This window comes from Prunus mume, linkage group LG5 (assembly GCF_029339155.1).
Source record: "Prunus mume cultivar Tortuosa linkage group LG5, ASM2933915v1, whole genome shotgun sequence".
Classification (NCBI taxonomy): Eukaryota; Viridiplantae; Streptophyta; class Magnoliopsida; order Rosales; family Rosaceae; genus Prunus; species Prunus mume.
Window position 1 is genome coordinate 11,297,807 of NC_142702.1, and position 25,054 is coordinate 11,322,860.

The 25,054-nt window shown below is 36.1% G+C and overlaps 2 protein-coding genes, 1 long non-coding RNA gene and 1 pseudogene across 3 annotated transcripts; 3 read left to right on the plus strand and 1 right to left on the minus strand.

Annotated features, from left to right (window-relative positions):
- The first annotated feature begins 1,420 nt into the window (after nt 1-1,420).
- On the plus strand, nt 1,421-9,713 carry ACR12 (ACT domain-containing protein). The gene is made up of 10 exons (XM_008233723.2): nt 1,421-1,687; nt 2,066-2,120; nt 5,888-6,010; nt 6,472-6,566; nt 7,389-7,473; nt 7,591-7,650; nt 8,547-8,602; nt 8,790-8,895; nt 8,972-9,040; nt 9,194-9,713. The coding sequence occupies exons 1-10, from the start codon at nt 1,518-1,520 to the stop codon at nt 9,254-9,256; spliced, it is 882 nt and encodes a 293-aa protein (XP_008231945.2). The 5' UTR covers nt 1,421-1,517; the 3' UTR covers nt 9,257-9,713.
- A 1,747-nt stretch (nt 9,714-11,460) lies between these two features.
- Nucleotides 11,461-12,482, plus strand: LOC103331115 (germin-like protein subfamily 3 member 2 pseudogene; annotated as a pseudogene).
- A 724-nt stretch (nt 12,483-13,206) lies between these two features.
- TBL36 (TRICHOME BIREFRINGENCE-LIKE 36) lies at nt 13,207-15,212 on the minus strand. Its single transcript, XM_008233726.2, has 5 exons — nt 14,788-15,212; nt 14,378-14,549; nt 14,124-14,305; nt 13,857-14,015; nt 13,207-13,773 (listed from the first exon to the last, which is right to left on the minus strand). The coding sequence occupies exons 1-5, from the start codon at nt 15,114-15,116 to the stop codon at nt 13,476-13,478; spliced, it is 1,140 nt and encodes a 379-aa protein (XP_008231948.2). The 5' UTR covers nt 15,117-15,212; the 3' UTR covers nt 13,207-13,475.
- Nucleotides 15,213-17,634: 2,422 nt separating this feature from the next.
- On the plus strand, nt 17,635-19,444 carry LOC103331117 (uncharacterized). The gene is made up of 3 exons (XR_514049.3): nt 17,635-17,846; nt 18,014-18,043; nt 19,156-19,444. It is a non-coding gene; the product is annotated as an uncharacterized LOC103331117 (long non-coding RNA).
- The last annotated feature ends 5,610 nt before the right edge of the window (nt 19,445-25,054 follow it).

Below are 25,054 nucleotides of genomic sequence, written 5' to 3' on the forward strand. Positions count from 1 at the left end.
AGTTATAGCTTTTCTCTTTTATTTGGTTGAATTTTCTTATCAACCAAACAAGTTTTTGTTGTTGTCAACTTAGTGGTTTCTTGGTTGTTGGTCTATAGCTAGAACAATCACTTGAGACATGTCATTGTCACCTTCATTTTGGTTTGTAGGCGTGCAACCAAATGTTGAAAATGGATCATTAAGGTCTACTTGTCCGTTGAGGATGTTGGTATAACTACAAAATCCATCTAACAATTTGAGAAGCACATTAAAAAAATATTTGTAGAGAAGCACAATTTGCAGATCTAGAGAAGCAAAATTTGTAGAAATTGTAGAAATTGCAGCAGAATTTGTAGATATTCAAGTACTTTCAAATACTTTCAATGGAACTTGTAGAAATTGTATCATATACAAACCCATATTAGAACCACTTAATTTCAAATTGTAGAAATTGCAGAGAAACTTGTTAATTTCAAGCACAAACCCAAACCCTTCCAAGCAAAAACCTAGAAACCCATATACAAATTTCAACACAGAAACCCATATACAAATTTCAAGTAATTAAAAGGGAATTTTCAAATCTCAAATGGAAATACCACCTCAGAATTCAAAGAGGATAGAGAAACATAATAAATAGAGATTGCGGTGGAGACTTTGATAGAGAGAATAGAGAGAAATAGACAAACGATGGAGACTTTGAAGTTTTGGGTTTGAACGAGATGGCGAGCCTTGAATTTCTCTCTCGTCCATGCTAGATGTTGCGAGCCAAAATGGTGATCTCCAAAATGACAAGAGAGGGAGCAAAGCTGCTGGAGCATTGTTTTTCCTTCTTTACTAAAATAGCTAGGGATAGAGAGTAGAGAGTCTCCTAGAGATGCTCATATAATTATGCCAATATACATTGTTAATTATTTCTAACTCAATGAACAAAAAAAAAAAAAAAAAAAAAGAAGAAGAAGAAAATAGAGTGCAAGTAGGAAAAGTAAGTGTAAAGAAAAAGAAATAATGTGAAGTGAAAACAAATTAATGTAGCGCAAAAAGGTAGAATAGAAATTAAAAAAAGAACAAAAAAACAACAAAATTGATTAAAAAGTAATTAAAAAAACAAAAAAAGTGTAAGTGGATAAAAGAGAAATGAAAAAAAACCAACTTTCTTAATTTTTATTTCTAATTGTAAAATATAAAAAGACATTTAGTTAAGAAAATAATGAACAAATCAACACTGATGTAATAAAATACTCTTTTAATTTGATATATCAAGGACCCTATATCAAATTAGTACATTATTCATCAAATTTAAATTTAATATTTGTCATTTAACATGCTCTGATATATTCATAATAGATTTAAATACAATATGACGTGGCTTCTATTCATCTAAAGTAGGCCCCACTTAAAGTGACGCAACAACCAAAATATTCTCCTTTTCGATGCTCCATTTCCTCACTCTCCCCACTTCTTCTTCGTCAGCAATCAGAGCCCAAAGTCCCAAACTCTGAAACTCAAACAAACGATTTCATTTATTTCTTTCTAGTCCCATGGCCTTCACCAACTCGGCTCTCTTTGCTTCTTCTCTCACTCTCCATCGATCCAAAATTTCCGATTCCGAATTTGCCCTTCCGCCTCACCTCTCTCCATATGAGCCTTCCAAGCTCCTCCCATTTCCTACCATATGCTCTCAACATGCTGACACTTTCTCCAGAAAAATGTATGAGTGCTCTCTCCTAATATATATATATTTTATTTGGGTTTTCTTTTCTGTTTTGTTTGGTTGCTAAGAAAATGGTGGATTAAAAAGCTGCCGATCTCTCGTTTATATGTTTGTGATTTACGGTTCTGGATTCAACAATATTTGACATTTTCCTCTTCTTTTTATTATTCTTCATGTAAATATTTTATTCATTCATTATTGTTTTGTTTGGTTGCTGAGCAAATTGTGGCAACTAATAGAAATGGACCATCCATTTGATCGCAGAGAATTAAAAGAAAGTTCGAAGTCAACTAGATACTGATTTAATTTTCATTTTTGGTGTATAATTTAAATTTCATTCTGATTTTGATTAAATTTCCGTAAAATATTATGCAGGATCACTGTGCGTGCGTCTACCGATGGTCTGAATGCAGTTGGGTCAACCTCGTTGGTCAGTTACATTGCATGCTTAATACAAACATAATATCATGGTTATGGTATTGAATTCAATATTTATGTTGGATTCTGCTGGTGTTGTACTGTCTAGAATTTTCTAAAACAGTCGTATTATTGTTGACGATTTCTTTGAAAAATGAAATAAGTTGTGATCAATTTCTTTGAAATACATTGGAGTCTAGTGGAGATGCCTATATGTTGAAAGACTTTAAATCTTTTGCAGCAGACTTTGAAGTTGCAGAATTGAGACTATATCCTAGTAGTTGGGTTTTTAATCTTGTTGAGCATATGATCATCTCACTATGAGTTGAATGTTTGGTTCTTCTCTCTTCTCACTCTACCACTGAAATCCTAACATGGTTCAGAGCCATAATCAAAACAATCAAATCATTTCTAAGCAGCCCACTTTTTGTCCTATGTTCTCACATTAGAGTATTGAAATGTTGTATGCCGAAGATTGGATTGTTATATACGTGTGACAGTAACTAGGCCCTGTAACACCTTTGAAGTTGGGGTTGGTTTTCCTGATGTTAATTGGACTCATGATTCTTGTATTGACCATCAATATTTCGGTTACATGGAAAAGAAAGACACAAAGTGACTGACTAAATCAGGTGCCGGACCTGAGTATAGATTTATGTATCTGTAATGATTTGGGTGAAGACACGTTATTGCAGAAATGGGTATTCTATCTTGAAAACCTATCAGAATGCTTTGTGAGAATCAAGGAGCTATACATATTGCCTCTACTCCAGTTGTCCTTGAGAGAACTAAGCATATAGAAGTAGATTTCCATTCCTTAAGAGAATAGGGATGAATTGGGGGTTATGCTTACTAAAGCACTGGGGGTAAAGGGGAATCCTTTGAGTTATGCAACAAGTTGGGGATGATAGATGTATATGATTCTGTTTTATATGACTCAATATATCTTTGTATTTGACTATAGTATCCAAGAAGGGTTGAACGTTCATTTCCATTCTCAGTTTTCTCTCTTCTTATTCTACTACCAAAACCCTAACCAACTCTAGTGTTTATCTTTACTTTTTGTCATGGACCATGGGTAGAACTTGCTCTTGTAACCCTGCAACGAAAGGTACCGAAGAGCTCCGATACTGCCCCAAAATATTCTATCTTTAGCAATGTGGAGAAGTTAAGAAATAAGAAAATCTACCACGCTTTTGTGCCCTCCATTCTCGCTGGTTCACTCTAGCAGTATTAACCTGGTAATTTGAAGGTAACTTTCATTTTTTATTCACCTATCACCTACTGTATTATTATTCTAGCGCACAGGTCGCTTGTTTGGAAAGACATCTCAGGTCGATGCCCTTGGAATGACTGGGACTCTAATGTTTTGAGGAGGGGTTCAAAGTGATACCCTTGGAAAGACATCTTGATGTAGAACAGCCCGTAGGTATTAGAGTGAACACTTAAGCAATAGAACAGAGAAGAAATAAGAGATTGAGGAGAAGAATTAGAGATCGAAAAGACGAAGGGAAAGGGAAGGAATCAGAGCGTGTAAAGTAACGAAATTTATCATTAATCAAGTCTGCCTTAAAAGATTACAAACTGCTCTATTTATAGAGGCAAACCCTTTTTAGTCTAGGAAAAGGAAAAGTAAACTTTAAGAAATAGGAAAGCGAATTAACTAATGAGAGATCGTTCAACAAGAAGGAATCCTTAACTGATTTAGGAAAACTGATAATAGGAAAACTAATCCAAATAGAATTAGGAAAACTAATAATATGCATTCTGCATCATTCTCCCCCACCGAAAAAGAACTCAACACCGGTGAGTAAACCAAGATTAACGACCATGACGACGTTGGTAAGTATGGATGATAGGAGGACGGGATGCAGCCAAACAAGATCATGAAGAGCATCCTGATAACCGTGCAAAAGAGTGGAATCCAACTGGCGAAATTGAGCTTTCTGAAATCCAAGTGTCCTCGGTAGCAGGCCTTCAGCCCAACGAATCAGATAACGGGTAGAACCTCCAGCAGATGAGGCCACAACTTCATGATCCAAGACGTCAGCAATGTTATCTGTAGGGGTAGAACCGGTAGAAGGAATACGCGGCACTGGAGGAGGAACGGAACCCTGAACAACATCCATAGAAATAGGTGGTGACTCTTTTATTCCTCTGCGGACTCAGTGTGGGGAATGAGGGAAAAGGTGAGGTTTTGGGAAGAGAGATGGGTAGGGGAAACATAATTTTCTTATCTTTTGCTTTACTTATACATGTTATCAAGTTCTCATAGTGCGTATATCGCTTGTTTGTGTTTAGATCTCTCTTCTTTTCCTTTATCTTTCTGGGTTTTAAAGAAATTTTTATGGATGGGAATTGGGGGAGTTAACTGAGTTCATTTCTAGAAATGTTGTGTTTGGTCCCATAAAGGCATGATAGGTGAATTTGGGAGTTGGGTTCTCAAGATCTGTTTCTTGGTCCCTCCCATGCAATTTGGAAGGCCAAAGTACCAGAAAAGGTATGGGTTTTAGCTTGGAGTATTGCTCATGGGAAGGTGAATACCTGTGACTTGTCCCAGTGGGGGAAACCCTATTGTTATTTTCCTCTTCAATGGTATGTAATGTGCAAGAGTGATGCTAAATGTTTGAACCTCTACTACTTCATTGTCCAGTTGTATATTCTTTGTGAATTAGACTGCTTAGGGAGACGAGATTGAGTTGGGCAATCCCAGGTTCATGTGATACATTATTGTTACAATTTACAAGACTCTTTTGGAGGAAGAAAGGATATCATGCGGGGAAGATGTGATGTGTTAGCATTATTTTGGGTTGTGTGGATCATTGAATTATTTAGGATGTTGATCATTTGTGGGACATTTGAATTTGGAAATCTTTGTGGGCTTCTGTTTCTTGGGAATTTAAGGATTGGTATATTGTTATCTTCTGATTGAAGAAATGTTATTATGAATTAACCTTTTTTTTTCATGGATTTTTGTTTGATGTAGTTTAGAATGGTGATATCAGAGAATACCCTGTGATATATACCTTCAATTCTATTCAATGAAAATTTACTTATAAATAAAAGAAAAAGCTTAGGTCACTCCTTTCGTGGATTCTAGTGCAGGCAGATGTTGAAACTGGTTGGCAAGGTGACAGTCTACCAAATATCTTTCTTGTTTTTTTTTTTTTTACTTGCAAGAGCTCTCCTAGGCGTCCAGTTTCTGTTTCCCCTTGCAAGAGCTCTCTCTCTCTCTTCCTCCCCTTCCCTGCGGGGGTTCTTCAGTCAGGAATTCAAGGTTGGTCATGTCTATGGCCAGTGAACTTTGTTTTGATAGCAGATCGGCTGTGTCAATTGACATTGAGTAACTCCTGAATAGAAGAAGAAAGTATTTTACTCCTTTCGGAAGTCCATAAGACAAATTTACTTTTGATATTTTTAATGTCCCTTACTCTCAGTCGGTAAGATATTACCCAAATAATATCTCATATTCTCATTCACACCTGTAGTGAAATAATTGTGGATTTTTCCTTTAAGGTTATTTGAATTTCGTTCTTTTCCTGCGCCAATTATATTTGTATGTTACCCTTTCTGTTCTTTTGGTGGGAATTAAATTTTACAACTTATTGGTAGGTACAGTAATGAGTTGAACTTTTGCTAATTTGTTCCTTCTTGTTGTTGTCTGAACTTTTGGGGATGTAAATTGCTTGATTAAACTTCCAGACTGAAGTTTGATAATCTGCAAGAGTGTGACCATATTGTATTATTTGTCATAAAGTTGATGGGCGTTGTAAACTGCAGAAGTCTGATCAAGATGGTGATTATGTTCCAATGCCAGTTGTTATGATCGATCAAGATTCAGATTCTGATGCAACTATTGTGCAACTCAGCTTTGGTGATCGCCTTGGAGCTCTCATTGATACGGTGAAGTGGATGTGGGAACTTAGTAAATTCTCTGTTTTAGGATAATATCCATTGCGAGTCTCTAGTTCTTTACTTTGGAATTCAATTTTGAGTGTGAAGAAATGTTGGAAGAGGTGTTTTAAAGCAGATTTTCATAAGCTAAAATCTTCAAGAGACCAGTTATTTTCAAATAGGACTGCTTTTTATTGGTTAGAATCCAACAAATTTAGTTTGATAAAGCCTTTTGAGTCCATGAAAGTCACTCTGTTGAAGTCAACTGAAGTTGTTTGGAATAATCAGAAACACTTGAATCCACCAGCAAATGTGCTGCATGTAGTCAGTATATACTAATCAGATCAGTTTTAAGTGAAAATAGCTCTATGTGGTCTAGTGCTGACACCCTGAGCATTTGTTTCTAAAGAAAAAAAAAACGAAAATTAAGGAAGCTTATGATTGTTTGCTTACTTTTTTTTGAATGACAGATCAATGCATTGAAAGATTTGGGATTGGCTGTGGCAAAGGGAACTGTTACCACTGAGGGACCAGTCAAACAAACAAAATTTTATATAACGTGGTTGTGAGTACCTATTTATTTTTGTTTTTCATCATTTTGCACTTTTACATATGCTTATGGAGAGTTAATCTCATATATGGTTCTGAAAGGAAGTTTGCTTGTTTTGTGGATCTGGTGGAGATTCTTGAACATTATAGGTCTAAGTGCCTAATATAGCTCTTTATATGCCAGTTAAATTATGACCATTTAATAGTTAAAGCTTTTGGGGAATAGTGGTAAGCCCTTATACTGTAGTATCAGGGCAGGAGATCTGGAGTTCAAATCCTTGTAACTGCAACCTCCTAATACAAGTTGAATTGCATCAATTCAGTATCAGAGCCATCAAGTGTCGGTCATCATACATACCACATAGGGTATCGACAATACTGCTCTGGGATTTGCACCACCTTTCCTTTTTAGCAAAATTTGAGTAGAAATAAGGTTTCTTAGTTCATCCTGTTTGTGGCTAAATTCGTACATCAGGGGTGATCATATCAACCTGTGTCTCTAGTAACATTGTCTGTCCATAGGGGGCCCCTAATTAAGTTCATTGCTATGTGTAACCCAGTATGGCTACAAAATGAAATGCAAAAAGAAAAATATTCAAGCCAATTTGGATACTGTGACAATTTATTTCACGTTCATTGTAAGCAGAATGCTCAGAGTGTTTATTATTACTTCTAAAACACGTATACACCTGTGTTTTCAAAATTTTGAATGTGCTTCATTTGCATCAGTACAAGTGTGTAATTGTCAATTTTAATTGTTGTACTGTCTATAAGCCAATGCTCTTATATGTTGTACTGCAAGTTTTTAGCATTTACAGATTGATTTTGGTAATGATAGAGACACTGGGCGCAAAGTTGAAGATCCTGATATGTTAGAGAGAATTCGACTTACCATCATCAACAATCTTTTGAAGTATCATCCAGTAAGAATGCTGATTACACTCACTTGTTATCTTTGAAGTTTTATCATATTTCTACATTTCTTACAACGATTCATTGATTTCATTAACGATAATAGTTTCTGCTTGAATTCCTACTAGGAATCTAGTCAGCTACTAGCAATGGGTGAAGCATTTGGAATAAAAGGTCCAGAGAAGAAGGTGATGTTGTTAAACCTTGTAGCCTTACAATCATAACCTCTTCACTCCTACGCCTGGTTGGTTGTGCTTATCTGATCTTCTCTGCTGTGGACATCACTGTTTGAACTTAAACTCTTAGCACCGAACAGTTTATGTTGGAGTCATGTTCTAACAAAACACAATTATTTAAGTGCTTATCTGATCTTCTCTGCTGTGGACATCACTATTTGAACTTTAACTCTTAGCACCGAACAGTTTATGTTGGAGTCATGTTCTAACAAAACACAATTATAGGATCTGGTCACTCTTGCCCTCCATAGCCTATGTATTATCAGGTCCATTAAAGGTTTTGGAAGCTGCAGATCACATGGATGGATCTCCATGTTTTGTTGTAGTCAGTTTGCCATCAGAATTGCTTTTCTTCAATGGCTTCTTATGTTTGTTTAAAGCTCAATAAAATTAATAAATGTATCTTCTTACTTGGGTTATGCAATGCTTGGGCTTCAATTTTGTGGAAAGTCATTTGTATAATGTCAATATGTTTCCTTGATGGTTTACGGTTTTAAAGTTTACTTAAGATTCTGAATTTGTAGCATTCTTGAATGTTAAAATGTGAAGTTAAAAGGTAAGGGTAGCTGCTGCTCGTTTGTGTTTAATAGCATGTCACCACACAGATGGATCTCCATGCTTTGTTGTAGTCTGTTTGCCATCAGAATTGCTTTTGTTCAATGGCTTCATGTGGTTCTTTAAAGCTCAAGAAAATTATTTGTTTTATGGTTCTATAATTTTTCAAGAGGAATCTTATTATAGTTAGTTTTATTTCATTGTGAATCAAGTATGATTTCATTGCTGAAACACTTTAGTTTATACTTGTTTGTTTGTGCTTTGTTTTGACAAACTTGTTTGTGATATTGCAGCTTGATGTTGATATAGCAACTCATATACATGTGAAGGAAGATGGACCTAAGAGGAGGTTTGGAACATATATTTGAAACTAGTCTCTAGCATTACAATTTCATTAGTTATTATGGTATTTCAATTCCTGTATTCTCTTTCACATCACGTTGATTTTGGAAAGAAAAATCTCCTCTAAGCTTTCTTCACACTGGTTTCTGTTTGATTTATCATTTAACTGTGCATTATATTCTCCATATCACCAGCTTGCTTTACATTGAGACAGCAGATCGACCTGGGTTGCTAGTAGAAATCATCAAAATCATTGCTGATGTTAATATTGATGTGGAATCAGCTGAGATTGATACAGAAGTATGGCCCTCAACCCAATTTCTCTCTCCCTTTTTCCTTGCATTTTCCTGTGATTAACCTTCTTTTTGTCTTATAGGGCTTGGTAGCGAAAGATACATTTCATGTCAGCTACAGAGGGGCAGCGTTAAACAGTTCCTTGTCTCAGGTAATTGATTTTGGTTCTGTACTGTCAAGCCAAATTATTGATCATTAGATAGCCAATATTTGTTGGTGGGAGCTGCTGCTTATGTGAAAATCGGGTTATGTAGTGTAAGAACCTTCTGCGCTATCTTTGTTAACAATTTCTTTGAATTTGCAGGTGTTGGTGAACTGTCTACGTTACTACATCCGGAGGCCAGAAACGGATATAGATAGTTACTAATACACCTGGAGAAACTGCTTGAACTACTTTTAGTTGTAAATCAAATTGTACCAAACAGTCAGCTCAAAGTGACTCGTCGATCAGCGAGTTTTCAAGATTTTGAGTTCATGTTCCCGCAGTATGGGATTTTTTCTGGTTGAGTTTCCAGGGATTCTCGTGACTAGTACCTGAAAATTAGCAGTGAAATATGAATAATTGTAATCAAAATCCGTGTTGGATGAAAAATATTCCCCAGCATGTGTTGACTGTGTCTATAATTTTTTACGTACTAGAGGGGAAATTTGGAGATTTGGAACTCAATTCACCTGTTTTAAGAACATTTGAACAATTTTTCTATACATGTAAGGTCATGTAAACTTATGAATACATGTCTACGCTCCCCCTCTGTAGCACGCTCAATGCCTTGTTGGGTTGTGTTCGAACTGTTGAATATGAATTTCAGTTTTTTGTTTTGCTATTTTCATTTCTTGATTTTCAAAGAGACATGAACACAATTAACTGCCAAACACATGCAAATGTTAATTTCGCTATAATTTCCAAAATTCAACCTTTGTCAAACCCAAGTCATATGAATGCAATTTTCCCAAGTCTTAAACAACACAATTAGGTGCTAATTATGTCCCAAACCACCATATTAGCCACCCTTTAGCACCTAAAAAGTGATACTACTTTTTCCTTCTTCTAGCCCAACAAATTATAATGTAAATTTCTCAGACATACAACCAAGGTGCTATTGGGGTTCACACCTGCGATCACTGGTTTGAAGGTTAAGGCCCTTTTTCACTGAGTTAGACACCGTTTGTATTAAAATATATATATTATAATGTAAATTTCATTATAATGTCCAAAGTTCAACCTTCAAAGATAAACCCAAGACATATGGATGCAATTTTCCCAAATCTTAAAACAACACACTTAGACCATCTCCAACCATGTTGGGGCTAAACTCAAATTTTCACCCTCTAAAATACAACTATTCATGTATTTTCAGGACTCAAAATTTTTTTTCCTCCAACCTTGTAGACTCATAATTTGAGTCCGCAACTTTATTAAATTGTTTAAGAATGATCAACCCCTAAATTTTGTTTCTTGTTAATTTTTCTTGACATTATTTTTGTTTCAACACTCGTGATTTAATTTTCTAAACATTTTAACCTAAAAAAAATAAAATTCCAAAACATAATTGAATTTCACTTAAAAAATAAAAATAAGTACAATACCATACGTATGCCCGGAATAATTCGAACTCTTCATTGAATTATGTAAGTGTGTTTAAATTATCTAAGCATTTTTAAATAAACGACAATCATTAAATTTTGCCGTTGAGATTGCTTAAAATTAATCATGATTATTGATTACAAATATAGTTGTTGGAATATTTAAAAAAACAAAACAAAACAAAACAAAAAAACAAACCAGCAATATCAGATTTTTGGAACAAAGTTCTAAACAGAACCAAAACATTGTGCATGGGCTTCAAAAAAAATAATAAAAAGCAGATTTTGGGCCCACAAAATTATCAGTCCAGGCAAAAAGGGACTGGAATTCCACCCAATATTTGAGATTTCTCAAATTTTCACCCCCCAAAATACATGGGTTGGAGATGGTTTTTGGAGGCTAAACTCAAAATTTGAGTTTCCACCCCAAGGGTTGGAGATGGTCTTAGATGCTAATTATGTCCCAAACCACCATATGGTCCACCCCATAACACCTAGAAAGTGATGCTAGTTTTTCCTTCTTCTAAAGTGAAAGCTTTTCGTTTTCTGATAAGTGGAAAGTGAAAGTACAGGAGGCACAAAAAATGCATGTTCTTAAAGAGTAGCAGTTAAAGATCAAGACAGAGGAATAAGAAATTCTAAACAATTGGGTGGTTTTTGTTCCTTTTTTTTCTTTTTGGGGTTGGTTGCTGAGAGTGGCAGCTAGGACAGTTTATTTGTGCTTAAGATAAGACTAGGCTTTAGCAATAATGAGGGCCATAAGCACAAGTCAAGCCCCACTATAACCAATTCTCCACCAGAAACAGGCAAAAAGACAAAAAAAGAAAGCCACATGCTGGTGGATGTGGTTATTTCCTGGCCAACTAATCCTCAATTTCACTTTATTCCCAAGCAAGGTATACTGTAAAGTGCACCACCCTCTATTATTTTAGCAACAATGGTTTGTTTACTTAGCTAGTAAATAGCCTTGAACGTTGAACAGTTTTGTTTGATTCCATAATTCACATCAGAGTGGTTGTATGTCTGAAATTTGAAATAGTCCATTACATTTTGTCTGATACTACTATAGTTTAATTTCCTTGCATCCAATTATTTGAAACACCATTTCTCCTCCTGCATTCTTGATTTTATAACAAGGATGTGCAGAATCATGTTGTACAACATGGTTGTTCTTTTTGTCATCCTCCTCAACAGCTATGTCACTCGGGCTTCTGATCCGGATCCGGTTCAGGACTTCTGCATAGCCAACACAGAATCTGCAAGCCATGCCAACCAATGCAAGAACTCATCCCTTGTAACAGTAGAAGATTTTATATATGCTGGCATTAAGGTTCCTGGAAAATTTGGTCCAACAGGGCTCTCTGGAGTTTCAGTGAACTCAAATGTCTTCCCAGGATTAAACACACTTGGCATGTCACTTGTCCGAGCTGATTTTGAAGTTGGTGGTGTAAATGTGCCACATTTCCATCCAAGGGCCACTGAGATTGCATTTGTGCTTGAAGGAACGATTTATTCGGGTTTCGTTGATACAAATAACAAGGTTTTTGCTAAAGTGATTGAGAAGGGTGAGGTGATGGTGTTTCCAAGGGGTCTAGTGCACTTTCAAATGAATGTTGGTGATACTCAAGCAACTATATTGGGGAGTTTTGACAGCCAAAATCCTGGATCGCAGAGAATTCCAGCTGCAATTTTCGGATCTGGGATTAAAGAAAAGCTCTTGGAGAAGGCTTTTGGAATGAGTTCTAAGGAAATTTCCAAGTTGAAAAAGAAGCTTGGTCCCCATTGATTCAGCTAGAAGGGTGCTTTCTTTTTACCTTGTTTGATTAATTTGTATGTTTGCATATTTTATGAGCAAATTAGATTGCTGAAATATATGAGTCTAAATAATGTATATTTACAGGCCAAATTTCTTAGCCAATGAACTGCAACTTGTATCCTAATCAGTAGGATAAATTTTGCTGGTGAGGAGATGGTGGGCAGAGTGCAATGCAAAAAAGTCTTCTTTGGCATCAGTTTTCTTTACTGTATTCAGAAATTGCCTCTACTTACTTGCTAAATCCTTCCAATATTGGTTTTTTTTCCTTTTTTATTTGCAAGCCAACAGAGGGAAGAAAAATTAAAAATAAGAATTTTACATGCTTCTAAATCCATAATCAACATGCGGTTACGAAATTTTTTAAGTTCTAGCCATTTTTCCTTATATTTAGATAATAAAAAAAAAGAAAAAAAAAAGAGAGGTACATTTTGATTTAAAATACTCAATGAAAATTTGAACAACTTGATCATAACATTAAATTCAAACAGTCTGCCTGTTCTTGAGTTTTGCATGGTTTTTCAATTTTTCCTAATTTCCATACCTGGGAGTATGCAATCAGCATCTAAAATGCACAAAGCTGAGTAGCATTGTAAAAGTTCACTGCTCAAACAAGCTTCATTGTATTTCCTATTGCTGTGCTAATTAGTGAATGCTCTAGCTAGACAGTCAGAAAATGAGGTTTCATTTCAGCTTATCTTTGTCCATTTTCTTGAGCTTCTATCTTCTGTGGTATTATCTCTTACTGCGAAGACAATGGAAAGAAGTGCTAACTATTACCAGACATCATCATTCAAGAAGGTCATGCACTCATGGCTAAGAGTGAAGATCATGTGTTTTGCTTTTTCTAAAAACTGTGGTTCCTCAACCTTTATAATTTTATAGCCAGCCAGCATGCTTACCTGCCCCAAGGAGTCATATTTTGAATGCTGAAGCTAAAAAAAGCTTTATAGCATCTTCTCTGATAAGTAATTTAAGAAGCAAAGACTGCAACGTGAGACACATAGATGAGTGCAAAGAGACTTTGCTACCTCACATAATATCACCATCTCACATTGTTGCAGCAGAACATCACCACACAGCATCATGACTTATCATTACAAACTTCAATATGCAGAGGGAAAAAAGAAAAAAGAAAAAAAGAGTTACTCTGGCGAACTTTACCTAGAAGTTCATATTAAAGTCATACTCAGAGCAAGGCACTCAGAATCTCATTCCAGCTATCAGGCACCCCAGGTAGGCACCAATGGCTGCAGTCAGAGGAAAAGTCCCTCGGGTGCTGCCTCTCTTCCTGCCCCATTGCCCTTCTGTACACAGAAGGGTGCCCGTCTCTTCGAAAAGCGGACATTGTAGTTATGTCCTGAAGATATACTGGAAATCTCATCTTTCTCAATACACCTTGCAATACTAGCAATGGTTCAGGAGCATGTTGGTGACTGAAATAAGCTAGAGGCTGCTTCTGATTATAGCATCTCCAACCATTCTCTCTGCCCAACAGAAACAAAAACATTGAAGTATAGAGAAATGGTCAGAGTTAGAATTTCATAATGCATTAGAGATTGTATCTTACCTGTTATGCCTAGGTGACATGCTTCGAAAAATTACTCGGGTTTTACGAGGATCTAGGTTTAAATCAACCCATTTAGCCCATGTAGTGAGTCCTTTTTGGTATGCGACCATTGGGTTCATATTTGTATAGAGAGAGTGTCCCTCCATGTAATAATCCCACCTGAAAGTAGTTAGAATAACTCTCCATTATGATCACAAGGACATCCACAATACTACCACTTCTGGAAACATAGGAAATGATGAAAGGTCAATGTGAATTTTCTCTTACGAACTCGATTGATCAGAATGAGTCCACCAGTGAGCAGAATCAAACACAAGAACATCAACTCCTCTCCAATACTTTGCATTCTCTTCTATCAAGTCCAAATGCAAAATTCTCTTCTTTTCAGCTCCTTTGTTCAATTCTACTAGGAGTGGAGCCCATGAAAACTCAATTGATGTCTCAAAGTCCTGTATATGAGAACATTCAATTTAAGAACAGGGATCGAATTTAATCCTGGATTAAAAAAAATAAAATCGTACCATTGCATGGAATGCCATGGAAGGACCATTGTAGGTCACTCTCTTTCGACCAGTTGGAACAACTCCTTGTACCAAGCACACTAGAGACTCCCACTGATTCCTCATTATAGAATCACCCACCAGCATTATCCTTTTCCTTCTCATTTTTCCAAGAAATTTCAATGCATCAAACCTGTATATCAAAAAAACAAAGAAATAACTACTAAAACCTTTTGCATAGCATCCATTTCACAGAAGGTTCATATCTTGTAATGTAAAATGAACAGCTCTAGCATATACGTAGATTAGGCCAGTTGGTCAAGATAGTGTGGCGGCTCCTTGTACCCAATTAGAGTAGTTTAAATGATCGCTTTGTCAAAAAAAGAAAAAATAAAAAAGGAAAACAGCTCCAAGTTTAAATTAAGGAGTACCTAGGAATGGAGCAGCTGTTTGGCTTCCACCTCCACTTTTCGTAGTCGGAATCCGGCCTTCCATTTTTCTGACAAGTCACTGCAGTGCTCAGATATGGACAATTAGAGTCATAGAGAGGATACGATTGATCGTAAACCCACTTGCCAACCGAAAAATCACATCTGCTCCTCGAATTTTGTTGGCTCTGAACCATGTTAACTTCGTCATCTTCATCATTAAGCCAAGAGTCATCCTCCAGCTCAAAATCTGATGACTTCCCAAGAGAGAAGCACAGAAAGACAATGAAGATGCTAAAGAGGAAGATGAGTTGAGGCTTTGTTTTCGTCATTGAAGCCAAAGGAGAGAGCTGAATTGGAGTAGTGAAACTAAGGTTCCCAAAGAAGAAGCATTTTGTAAGCTGCAATGGCCTTAGGATGAAATTGTTGTGTCAAGGCATGACTTGCGGTGTGGTGGACCATATGCATGCAATGTTCGTTCTACTCATTGCCATTACTGTTTCACTTTCTTTTTCACTGTTGTGGAGAGGTTGGGGGTGGTGGAAAGTGGAAACAAGGGATAAAAAGTGAGAAATTTGATCAGCGTGACTCACGGATGTGTAGGCCATGCACATCATTGGTAATGTTTTTCAAACGTCAAAAAGGTTAAAGAGATCTTTAGACCAGTTAATTGTCAGAAAATTAAGGGTAGTTGCACCAATTAATTAACAGAAAATGATGTATGTTCTTTTGCTAAATACTCTAGCTGTTGTTAGAATGCTATATTAGGTATCAATTACACAGTTGGGAAAAAATATTTGGAAAGTTGAAACTGGTCTAAACACTGGTTTGGTTCTGCTTTTTGGGAGAAAATATGGTGAGACATCTAGTGCACAATCCAAGAGATTTTCACAATTTGAATCAATATGGTCACGATGACTATAATTCAAAATATAAATGAGGACGGCAATGTTTGTTGGCCAAACTATGACTATTGTTCGGATAATAATAATAATAATAATAACGACAACAACGACAATAATAATAATAATAGATATGGCTACAAGAAATTTGTTTTAATATGATGTAAATAATTATTCAAGTAGCAAAAATAACCGACCATAAGCCGAATTTTGGCTATGAATATGAGCAAAATTCAAGCAAAAATGATGTTCTACTTGAGATGTGCAAAGCCTTTTAAAAGTGTAATACTCCGTGTGTTTGCTAGTGTGTGTTGAGTCCTACATCGGTAAAATATTGGGTCGATATGTGCTTAAGTGATTAAAGACTCATCAGTGGTAATTAGTCCTTCTGGGTTATAGCAGCGCGGTGACTTGCGCTTCCATGTGTCACGAAAAATGATAAAATGTGGACTCGAGGGCACAGGTGTGGATCTGACTGTGGGCCCTGATGATGACGTCAAGCATTTAAGTGGAAGAGAATGTAACAACCCAAGTTCTGTTGGTATGTGTTGAGTCTCACACTGGTAAATTACAGGGTCGATCTGGACTTTATAAGTGATTACAAGAGGAGCCTCATTAGTGACTGGTCTTGTGATATATAGTGCTAAGGTGGCGCGGGCTTCCCTAGCTTTGATAGAAAAGTATATACAGAAGGTTGTATCCGAGAGCAACTATACCACTCATAACCCATGCAATTGCAATTGTCTTAGGCTTATTAAACGAAGAGAAAAATTAACACTAACCTGGCCTTGATCAAGCATGAAGAAGTTGTCTTGGCGGCTATCCGAAAATTAGCCACCTCATTCTTCACCTAATAGGGAGAATTTCATTGGCCAAAAGGAAAAGGATGAAGAAAATTTCAAGCCGATAAAAAAATTGACAAGAGCTCAAGTTGCCCCATGAATATTTTGATGAAGAAAACAAACAAAACATGGTCAAACAAGGCCGAGAAATGGCCTCAAGTGAAGAAACCATGGAAGTTGACATGGTTTTTCCCCATAAAGTCGATTTGTGGAGTCAAAATCGGATACACTATTAGATTTGAAGGTAGTCCAATGAAAAAGGGTCTTAACTTCAGCATAAGTGATTTCAGGTTCGAATCTCAATGACACATGACGCCTTGGGTAGTGTGTAGACCTGTCATTCAATCGAATTTTGATCCGAATTTGGTGTAATTAATAGGAGATGGATTGGACTTCTCAATCCGAAAATATGATTTGGAGCATATTTGCTCACCACTTTAACCAAATGTGTAGCCTCACCACTCTCTTAAAAACTTGACACGTCTATAAGTCTAACTATAATTAACCTTTTGTTTTTTTTTGTTTTTTTTAATAACATTATTATGAAGGGATCATTTTTGCTCACCACTTTAATCAAAAGTGTAGCCTCACCACCCTCTTAAAAACTTTACACATGTCTATAAGTCTAACTATAGTTAACCTTTTGTTTTTTATTTTTTTTTATAACATTATTATGAAAGAGAAAAACTTAATAGTTCTTTTAATGAAATTAAAAATTTAAAACTAATTATTTAAAAAAACAAAAACAAAAACAAAAACCCAACAACCCCCAGCCTCCCCCCCTCCACTAGCGACAACACCTAGGGGTGAGCATAAAAACCGATAAACCGAATAAACCGACCAAATCAAACCAAATCGAACCGAAAAATGAGGTTTTTTTGACCAAACTGAAAAAGTCAACACTGGACCTGACTCGAACCGAAGTCAACGGTTCGGTCTTCGGTTCAAAAAAATTTGAAACCGGTGAACCTGACCCGAATCGAGCATTAATTAATAATATATAAATATACCACGTGGCCTCTATTTATTGGGTAAAAGAAGAGTTTACCTTGAGGATGCTCGCACTAGATCACAACCACAACTAAACCTAGCGCATTCACCTTTCTCTCAAATTCAATCGACCTCCCTCTCACTCTCAGTTTCAGTCGCCGCCTCTCTCTCACCCTCTACCTCTATCGTCTCTCTCGACCTCACCCTCACCCTCACCCTCACCGTCATCGACCTGTCTCTCTCGTCTCGCCTTGTCTCTCTCCATCTCATGTCGATGGTGGAACTGTGTTAATCTATGGAAGGTTTTGAAATTTTGGCTTCAATGGAGGTAAATATTTGTTGCTAACCTTATTTTTGTTTTGTTTTGAGTGTGTTTAATATGTTGATTTCTGCTGCTAGCCTTGACTTTGTTTCTGATTATTTAGTTTGATTTCAGATATCTGATTTCTTGTTATTTAGTTTAATTTTTGTGTTTTTAATCCTTTACTGATTCAGTGCCTTCAAGAAACGCTCCCTTAAATAATTGTAAGTTCTCGTTTCATTTTGAATCACCATAAAAGGGTCTTGCTTATTTTTGCTATTTTATGTTTTTTTTTTCTTTGCCAATCTGACATGATGAGCTATATGAAATTTTCTCTTTTCTGGGTTTGTAGAGACGCTTTTGAATTGAGATGGGTTTGGCTTAGTTTTTAATTCCTGTGATTTTTTTTTTGGCTTAATCTGTAATGGGTTATGTGATTCTTTTCTGTTTCTGGTATCAACTTTGATCAAAATCAGGCTTTTAATTTTATTTGAATTTTTTGTTTTTGTCATTTTTGGTTTAATTCATATGATATGGTTCATGTTTATTCTTTTGGGTTAAGGTTTATTAAGGGTTTAGTTCTTTGATAATTTCTCTCGTGTGGTTTAATCTGACATGAGTTCATGGGTAATGTTCATGTAGATGGAGGATGATGAAGAAGAGGAACCATAATCATTCTCTAAACTATGTGGCTAAAGCTTTTCAGTTAGGGTGTTTTTAATATGTGGCTAATCCTTCGGTTGAGTTTTTCTTTGTTTGCTTGGGTTCCAGATTCTTTCTTTTTGGCCATGAATTTTTATTTGTTTGGTTGCTGGGAAGTGTTCTTCTATCTTCAATATTAATATAATTAGAGTTACTGATCTGTTTGCATTAAATATGTATCAGTGGTTGCATTTTTACCTTTTTGCTTTTATTTTGTTCAGAAATTCTAGTTCATCTGTTTCTTTGTACCTTTTAGCGTTTTGTTATTAAGTTGCAGGGCCTGGAATTGTTATTGCTGTCATGTGAATGGACAGAAAATGTTTAGTCTGTGATTCATTTTAACTTGTAATAAAGCTTGTCTTTCAATCAATGCTTTCACTTTTCTAATCACTAAATGTTTAGTTTGTGATTAGGGTACAGTAAATAACAAAGTGAACGCTCTGTTTATTTGTTGTTATGTCCAGTCATAAGATGTTTTGAATGATAACTGATTTGTGCTATAACGTGTTTTGATCTGTTTAAATGATTTGAGACAGAAACTGCAAACACTTTCTTTTTTTGGTGAAATTAACTATTGAGTTGGATTATGATCTGGTGAGTGATTTTTAACTGATACAAGTGTATTTTTTTGCAGCTCCCTTATACACGTGAATATGTTTGGTAAGTGATAATATGCCATTAGTATCATTTGTTCAAACCTGCAGCTCCTTTATTTGTATTTTTTGTCATGGGTTGTAAAATATAATTTGCTGCTTTACTTGTATTTTTTGTCATGGGATGTAAAATATAATTTGGTGCTTTGCTTGTATTTTTTGTCATGGGATGTAATAACCAACTAATTTGATAGTTGGATGATGCTTGTGATTGTGATTCAGTTTAGAAACTTAAAAAAAAACAGGTTATAGAAGGTTGAATTTATATGATTTGGGTGAGGAAAAACGAAATGGGCTTTAATGGATGGCCTGTTTGAAAAATTGGTTTTGGGCTTGCTCATAAGAATTTAATAGGTTTTGGCAATTTGACAACAAAAAAAAGGGTTTTGGCTGAATGTAAATCTGATTTGGGCTTTGTTTTGCTAAAAAAATATGATTTGGGCTTTTTTGGGCCGAAAATAAATAAGATTTGGACTTTTGAAAATGGTAAAAATGGGCTCAAGCCCAAATCCGATCAGAACCCTAGAACCGTGCCCATTTTCGGTTCGGCCCAATTTCGGGTTTCACTCTAGACCCGACCCGAGATCCGAGCTCTCCTTTGATTGGGCCTGCGGGTCGGCCAAAATTTGATCCGACCCGAACCGTGCCCAGGCCTAACAACACCCTCTCCTCGCCGCCAGAAACATCTCATTTTATACTTATTCAATGATTTTCTCTCTGTGTGAACTCTGGTGAGTCTAAAACTTATGCTCAGCTCTACCCTCTATCTCTAGGTAACCTCAATAAAATTACCTCCCGATCATGGAGCAGACATCCACCAACAGAATGGGTTCACAGAGACCCAATTACCAAAAGAAATTTTCAATTTTGATGCTTTAATAAAGGTTCAACCAACCACCAACTAATTAGATATTTTGCAGAGATTTGAATTTGCTCAATAACCAATTAGGTATTTTATAGAGATTTCAATTCGCCCAATCTCTGCAAAACCCAACAAAAGCCAATGGCTTTGTCCAATACAATCATGTGGGTCTCTGCAAAACCTCCATTTTTTATCTCCAAAATCCTAAAACCCTTTTGCCCCAAATCTCGTGCCCAAGTCTCCATTCTCAATCTTTACCAATCTCAACTATTCATTGAGGTCTGCGTGAACTCCGAGTCCGAATTGATTCTATAAAGAGTACCCAGAAAATCACCGAACCCATGAGGCTCGTCGAGTCTGCCAGGGTTTGAAGATCCCAAGAAGCAGTCATCAATGACCAACCTTTTGCCGAGACCGTCGTGGAGTTCCTATATGACATCAATGAGAGGAAATGGGGTTTCCGGCGGCAAGAAGGAAAGGGGGTTGCCACCAGTGAGGGTGGGTAGAGTGGCTGAACAGGTTGGTTTGGTGGGTGGCGGATTTATTTATTTATTTATTTATAATAATTATGTTTTATTTTAAATTTTATTAAAAGCATAGTTATGTTTTTCTCTCTCATAATAATGTCATAAGAAAATAAAAAACAAAAGGTTAACTATAGTTAGACTTATAGACATGGTGTGATGTGGTTGGCAAACTACCACATTCAGCTGACGAGCTAATTTGAACAAGTGAACCGAATAAATAAAAAAAATTATGTTGACAAACAAAGTCAACTTAGGCTCAAAATCTGCTTCGGATTGGTTTCCGTCTTGGTTCTTATCTTGAAAAACCTTGTACAAACCAAACCAGAACGATTATGTTAAGTTTACTTAATCATTTATATCTAAAAAGTTATTAGTAGGCTTAATTAATATTCAAATAACATAAGTAACTCCAAGTAATATCTAGATATTTTAGCCCAATTAATACACAAATGTCTTAGTTCCAATTTATACCCAACTAAATAATTACTCCACCCCAATTTCTTTTTCTTTTAGATGAACCATATCCGTTCTTGTTGAGCTTCTCTCTCTCTCTCTCTCTCTCTCTCTCTCTATTTTATCCATTGTATTTTTCTACACATCCGATTTCTCTTTTATTCATAAATTTATATTTTTATCTTCTTCACACTTTTATATTTTTATCTTTGAAAATCGAAAATTGGGCTAAATCAAACCGAAATTGCATATGTCTGATTTGGTTCGATTATTCTTGAAACTTTATAAAAAAAACGAATGGAACATGATCGTGTGTAAGTTCTAATTTTGGTTGCAATTCGAAGGAAAACCGAATCAAAACGGACCGTTCCCACCGCTAAAAGTAGTGGTTGAGGTTGGGGAAAAAATAAAACTCTAAACTCTAAACCCTAAACCCTAAACCCTAACACCCCGACCCAACAAATTGTTTTTAATTATTTGATTGTGCAATCACATTTTTGCCCTTTGGGAAGGGGCACTTTAGTCACTTTTTGTTCTAAAAGGATTTTGGGGATTTGAGTAGCAATGTTACGTAGAGCTCGCTGATACAAGTTCGTAGACAGACGGTAGTCTCTTTCTCTCTTCTCTCCCGACTCTCTCTCTCTCTCTCTCTCCAATTATAGCACACCACGTGGAAAAGAAGAATATCCCTTAAATTAATTAATTGAACCAATTTATTTGGCCAATTAATTAATAGGGATAATATCTTAATTATAGGATATTATCTTTATTTAATAAGATAATATCATTAATTTAGATATTATCATAATAAGGATAGACAATCATCATCAAATTAAGAGATTTGGATCCCAATCAAATCCCTAATGAACTCAATCTCTGCAATTTGGGGAAAAAATAAACTCCTTCCGAATAAGAGTTTTATTCTCTACAAAAACCTAGCCTCCGAGACTTCTATAAATAGATTGACAGGACCCGAATTTCCTCGAAATCGGACGGATCCCTTATCGTTACCGACATCACCCCGATGTCGGGCCCACTTACTAAAAACCGAGACAATCTACCAAAATTTTGGCAGAGTCTCCCCTGTAAAATGCACAAACCCAACAAAATTTAACATGCATAATTTACATAATAAAAATCTCAACCATCAGCATGCTTTCAACATACAACAGTAAATGGCCTCCAGGCTCAAGTAAACCTAACATGGGCAATAACAGAGCATTTAACAGATTTAGTTTACAACAACAGTTGAGTAGAAAGAAATTACTCAAATCCTAATCTACGGATGGAACGGTTCAGCCTCAAACACCGCTAGCAAGCTTCCTGGAGCAACTACTGTCTGGGAGGCGCAAAACAGAAAACATGTGAGTGGACAAAACCAAGATTTGCATTTAAAACAACATAATAACCCCACCGTGTAAAAATAATGCCCAAGACAATGCAGTTTCATACTTCATAAATAATATTCAAAACCATTAATCACTCAAACCACAAACTTTATTCCCAAAATTATACTGCTCTCACCAGCCCACCACATACTCTAATTGTTTTATATTCACATATATATATATATATAAAATATAAATATCATAAACTTCCCTCACTACTTATGTACCGGGGAAACAATCCAACCTGGGGATTGTTTGGCTAGCCCGCAGGATTTATAGGTACTATCCTACGTCTAGGGATGAGAGGTCCAACCGGAAATACCAACACCAAGTGTAGCTCACATACTAAGTCCTACGCACGCAGACTACATCATCACACACCGGAACTACCAACGCCATGTGTGATGATTCCAAGCAACATACAAACTCTTCCCATACGCCGGAACTACCAACGCCACGTATGGGAAGTGTCTCACATGCCGGAACTACCAACGCCACGTGTGAGACCAATAATCACATGTCCTTCCCACAAGCCGGAACTACTTATGTTTTATACTCAATTCTCTCCTCCCTCCACAAAAGCCCAATATATTTAATGGGTGGCCAAACAATAACCCATTAAATTTACAAAAGCCCAGATTTCCTATTATTCGTTCATGGATCAATTTAAAAAAAATCCTCATAGCCATATTTGGACCCAAGTGCAAATGTCAATTTTAGAAAATTAGTGAGTTAATCAAAATTGCTTATTATTTTTCTTGGACATTGACAACAAGAAAAATGGTACAAAACCATCCAGTTTTCCCCATGGGTCATCTACCCATGTAAATTTCATTGAGATTAAATTCAAATCTCTCAAACAGAAATTCTCAATTAATGGGCCACACTCACACATTAATTTCCAACTTTTCTCATGGGTCATCTACCCATGAAAATTCCAATGAGATTAAATTCAAATATCTCAAACACAAATTCTCAATTAGTGGGCCACACTTACCCATTAATTTCCAATTTTTCCCATAGGTCATCTACCTATGAAAATCCCCAAATTATATCAAAGACACAAATTCTAAATTATTGGGCTACACTTACCCATTAATTTCTAATTTTTCCTGTAGGTCATCTACCTATGAAAATCTTCAAATCATCTCAAAGACACCAATTCTAAAATTATTGGGCCACACTTACCCATTAATTTCCAAATATTGGAACTACGTCGGTTTGATCCCGTCAAGGGTATGTAGGCAGTCTAGCATCCCATTAGACGCAACCGCAACCAAATTTGAATCCTTGGTTTATTCTAACCAAATTCACCAGAATACTTTTCCAAGTGCAAATGTCAATTTTAGAAAATTAGTGGCTTAATTGAAATTTCTCACTATTTTTCTTGGACATTGACAATAGGAAAAATGGTACAAAACCATCCAACTTTTTCCATGGGTCATCTACCCATGCAAATTTTCAATGCGATGAAATTCAAATCTCTCAAATACAAATTCTCAATTAGTGGGCCACACTTATCCATTAATTTCCAAATCATTTTGAAACTACGTCGGTTTGATCCCGTCAAGGGTACGTAGGCAGTCTAGCATCTCACTAGACGCAACCGCAACCAAATTTGAATCCTTGGTTTATTCTAACCAAATTCACCAGAATACTTTTCCAAGTGCAAATGTCAATTTTAGAAAATTAGTGGCTTAATTGAAATTTCTCACTATTTTTCTTGGACATTGACAATAGGAAAAATGGTACAAAACCATCCAACTTTTTCCATGGGTCATCTACCCATGCAAATTTTCAAGGAGATGAAATTCAAATCTCTCAAATACAAATTCTCAATTAGTGGGCCACACTTACCCATTAATTTCCAAATCATTTTGGAACTACGTCGGTTAGATCCCGTCAAGGGTATGTAGGCAGTCTAGCATCTCACTAGATGCAACCGCAACCAAATTTGAATCCTTGGTTTATTCTAACCAAATTCGCCAGAATACTTTTCCAAGTGCAAATGTCAATTTTATAAAATTAGTGGCTTAATTGAAATTTCTCACTATTTTTCTTGGACATTGACAATAGGAAAAATAGTACAAAACCATCCAACTTTTTCCATGGGTCTTCTACCCATGCAACAATGAGATGAAATTCAAATCTCTCAAATACAAATTCTCAATTAGTGGGCCACACTTACCCATTAATTTCCAAATCATTTTGGAACTACGTCGGTTTGATCCCGTCAATAGTATGTAGGTAGTCTAGCATCCCACTAGATACAACCGCAACCAAATTTGAATCCTTGGTTTATTCTAACCAAATTCGTCAGAATACTTTTCCAAGTGCAAATGTCAATTTTAGAAAATTAGTGGCTTAATTGAAATGTCTCACTATTTTCTTGGACATTGACAATAGGAAAAATGGTACAAAACCATCCAACTTTTTCCATGGGTCATCTACCCATGCAAATTTTCAAGGAGATGAAATTCAAATCTCTCAAATACAAATTCTCAATTAGTGGGCCACACTTACCCATTAATTTCCAAATCATTTTGGAACTACGTCGGTTTGATCCCGTCAAGGGTACGTAGGCAGTCTAGCATCTCACTAGATGCAACCGCAACCAAATTTGAATCCTTAGTTTATTCTAACCAAATTC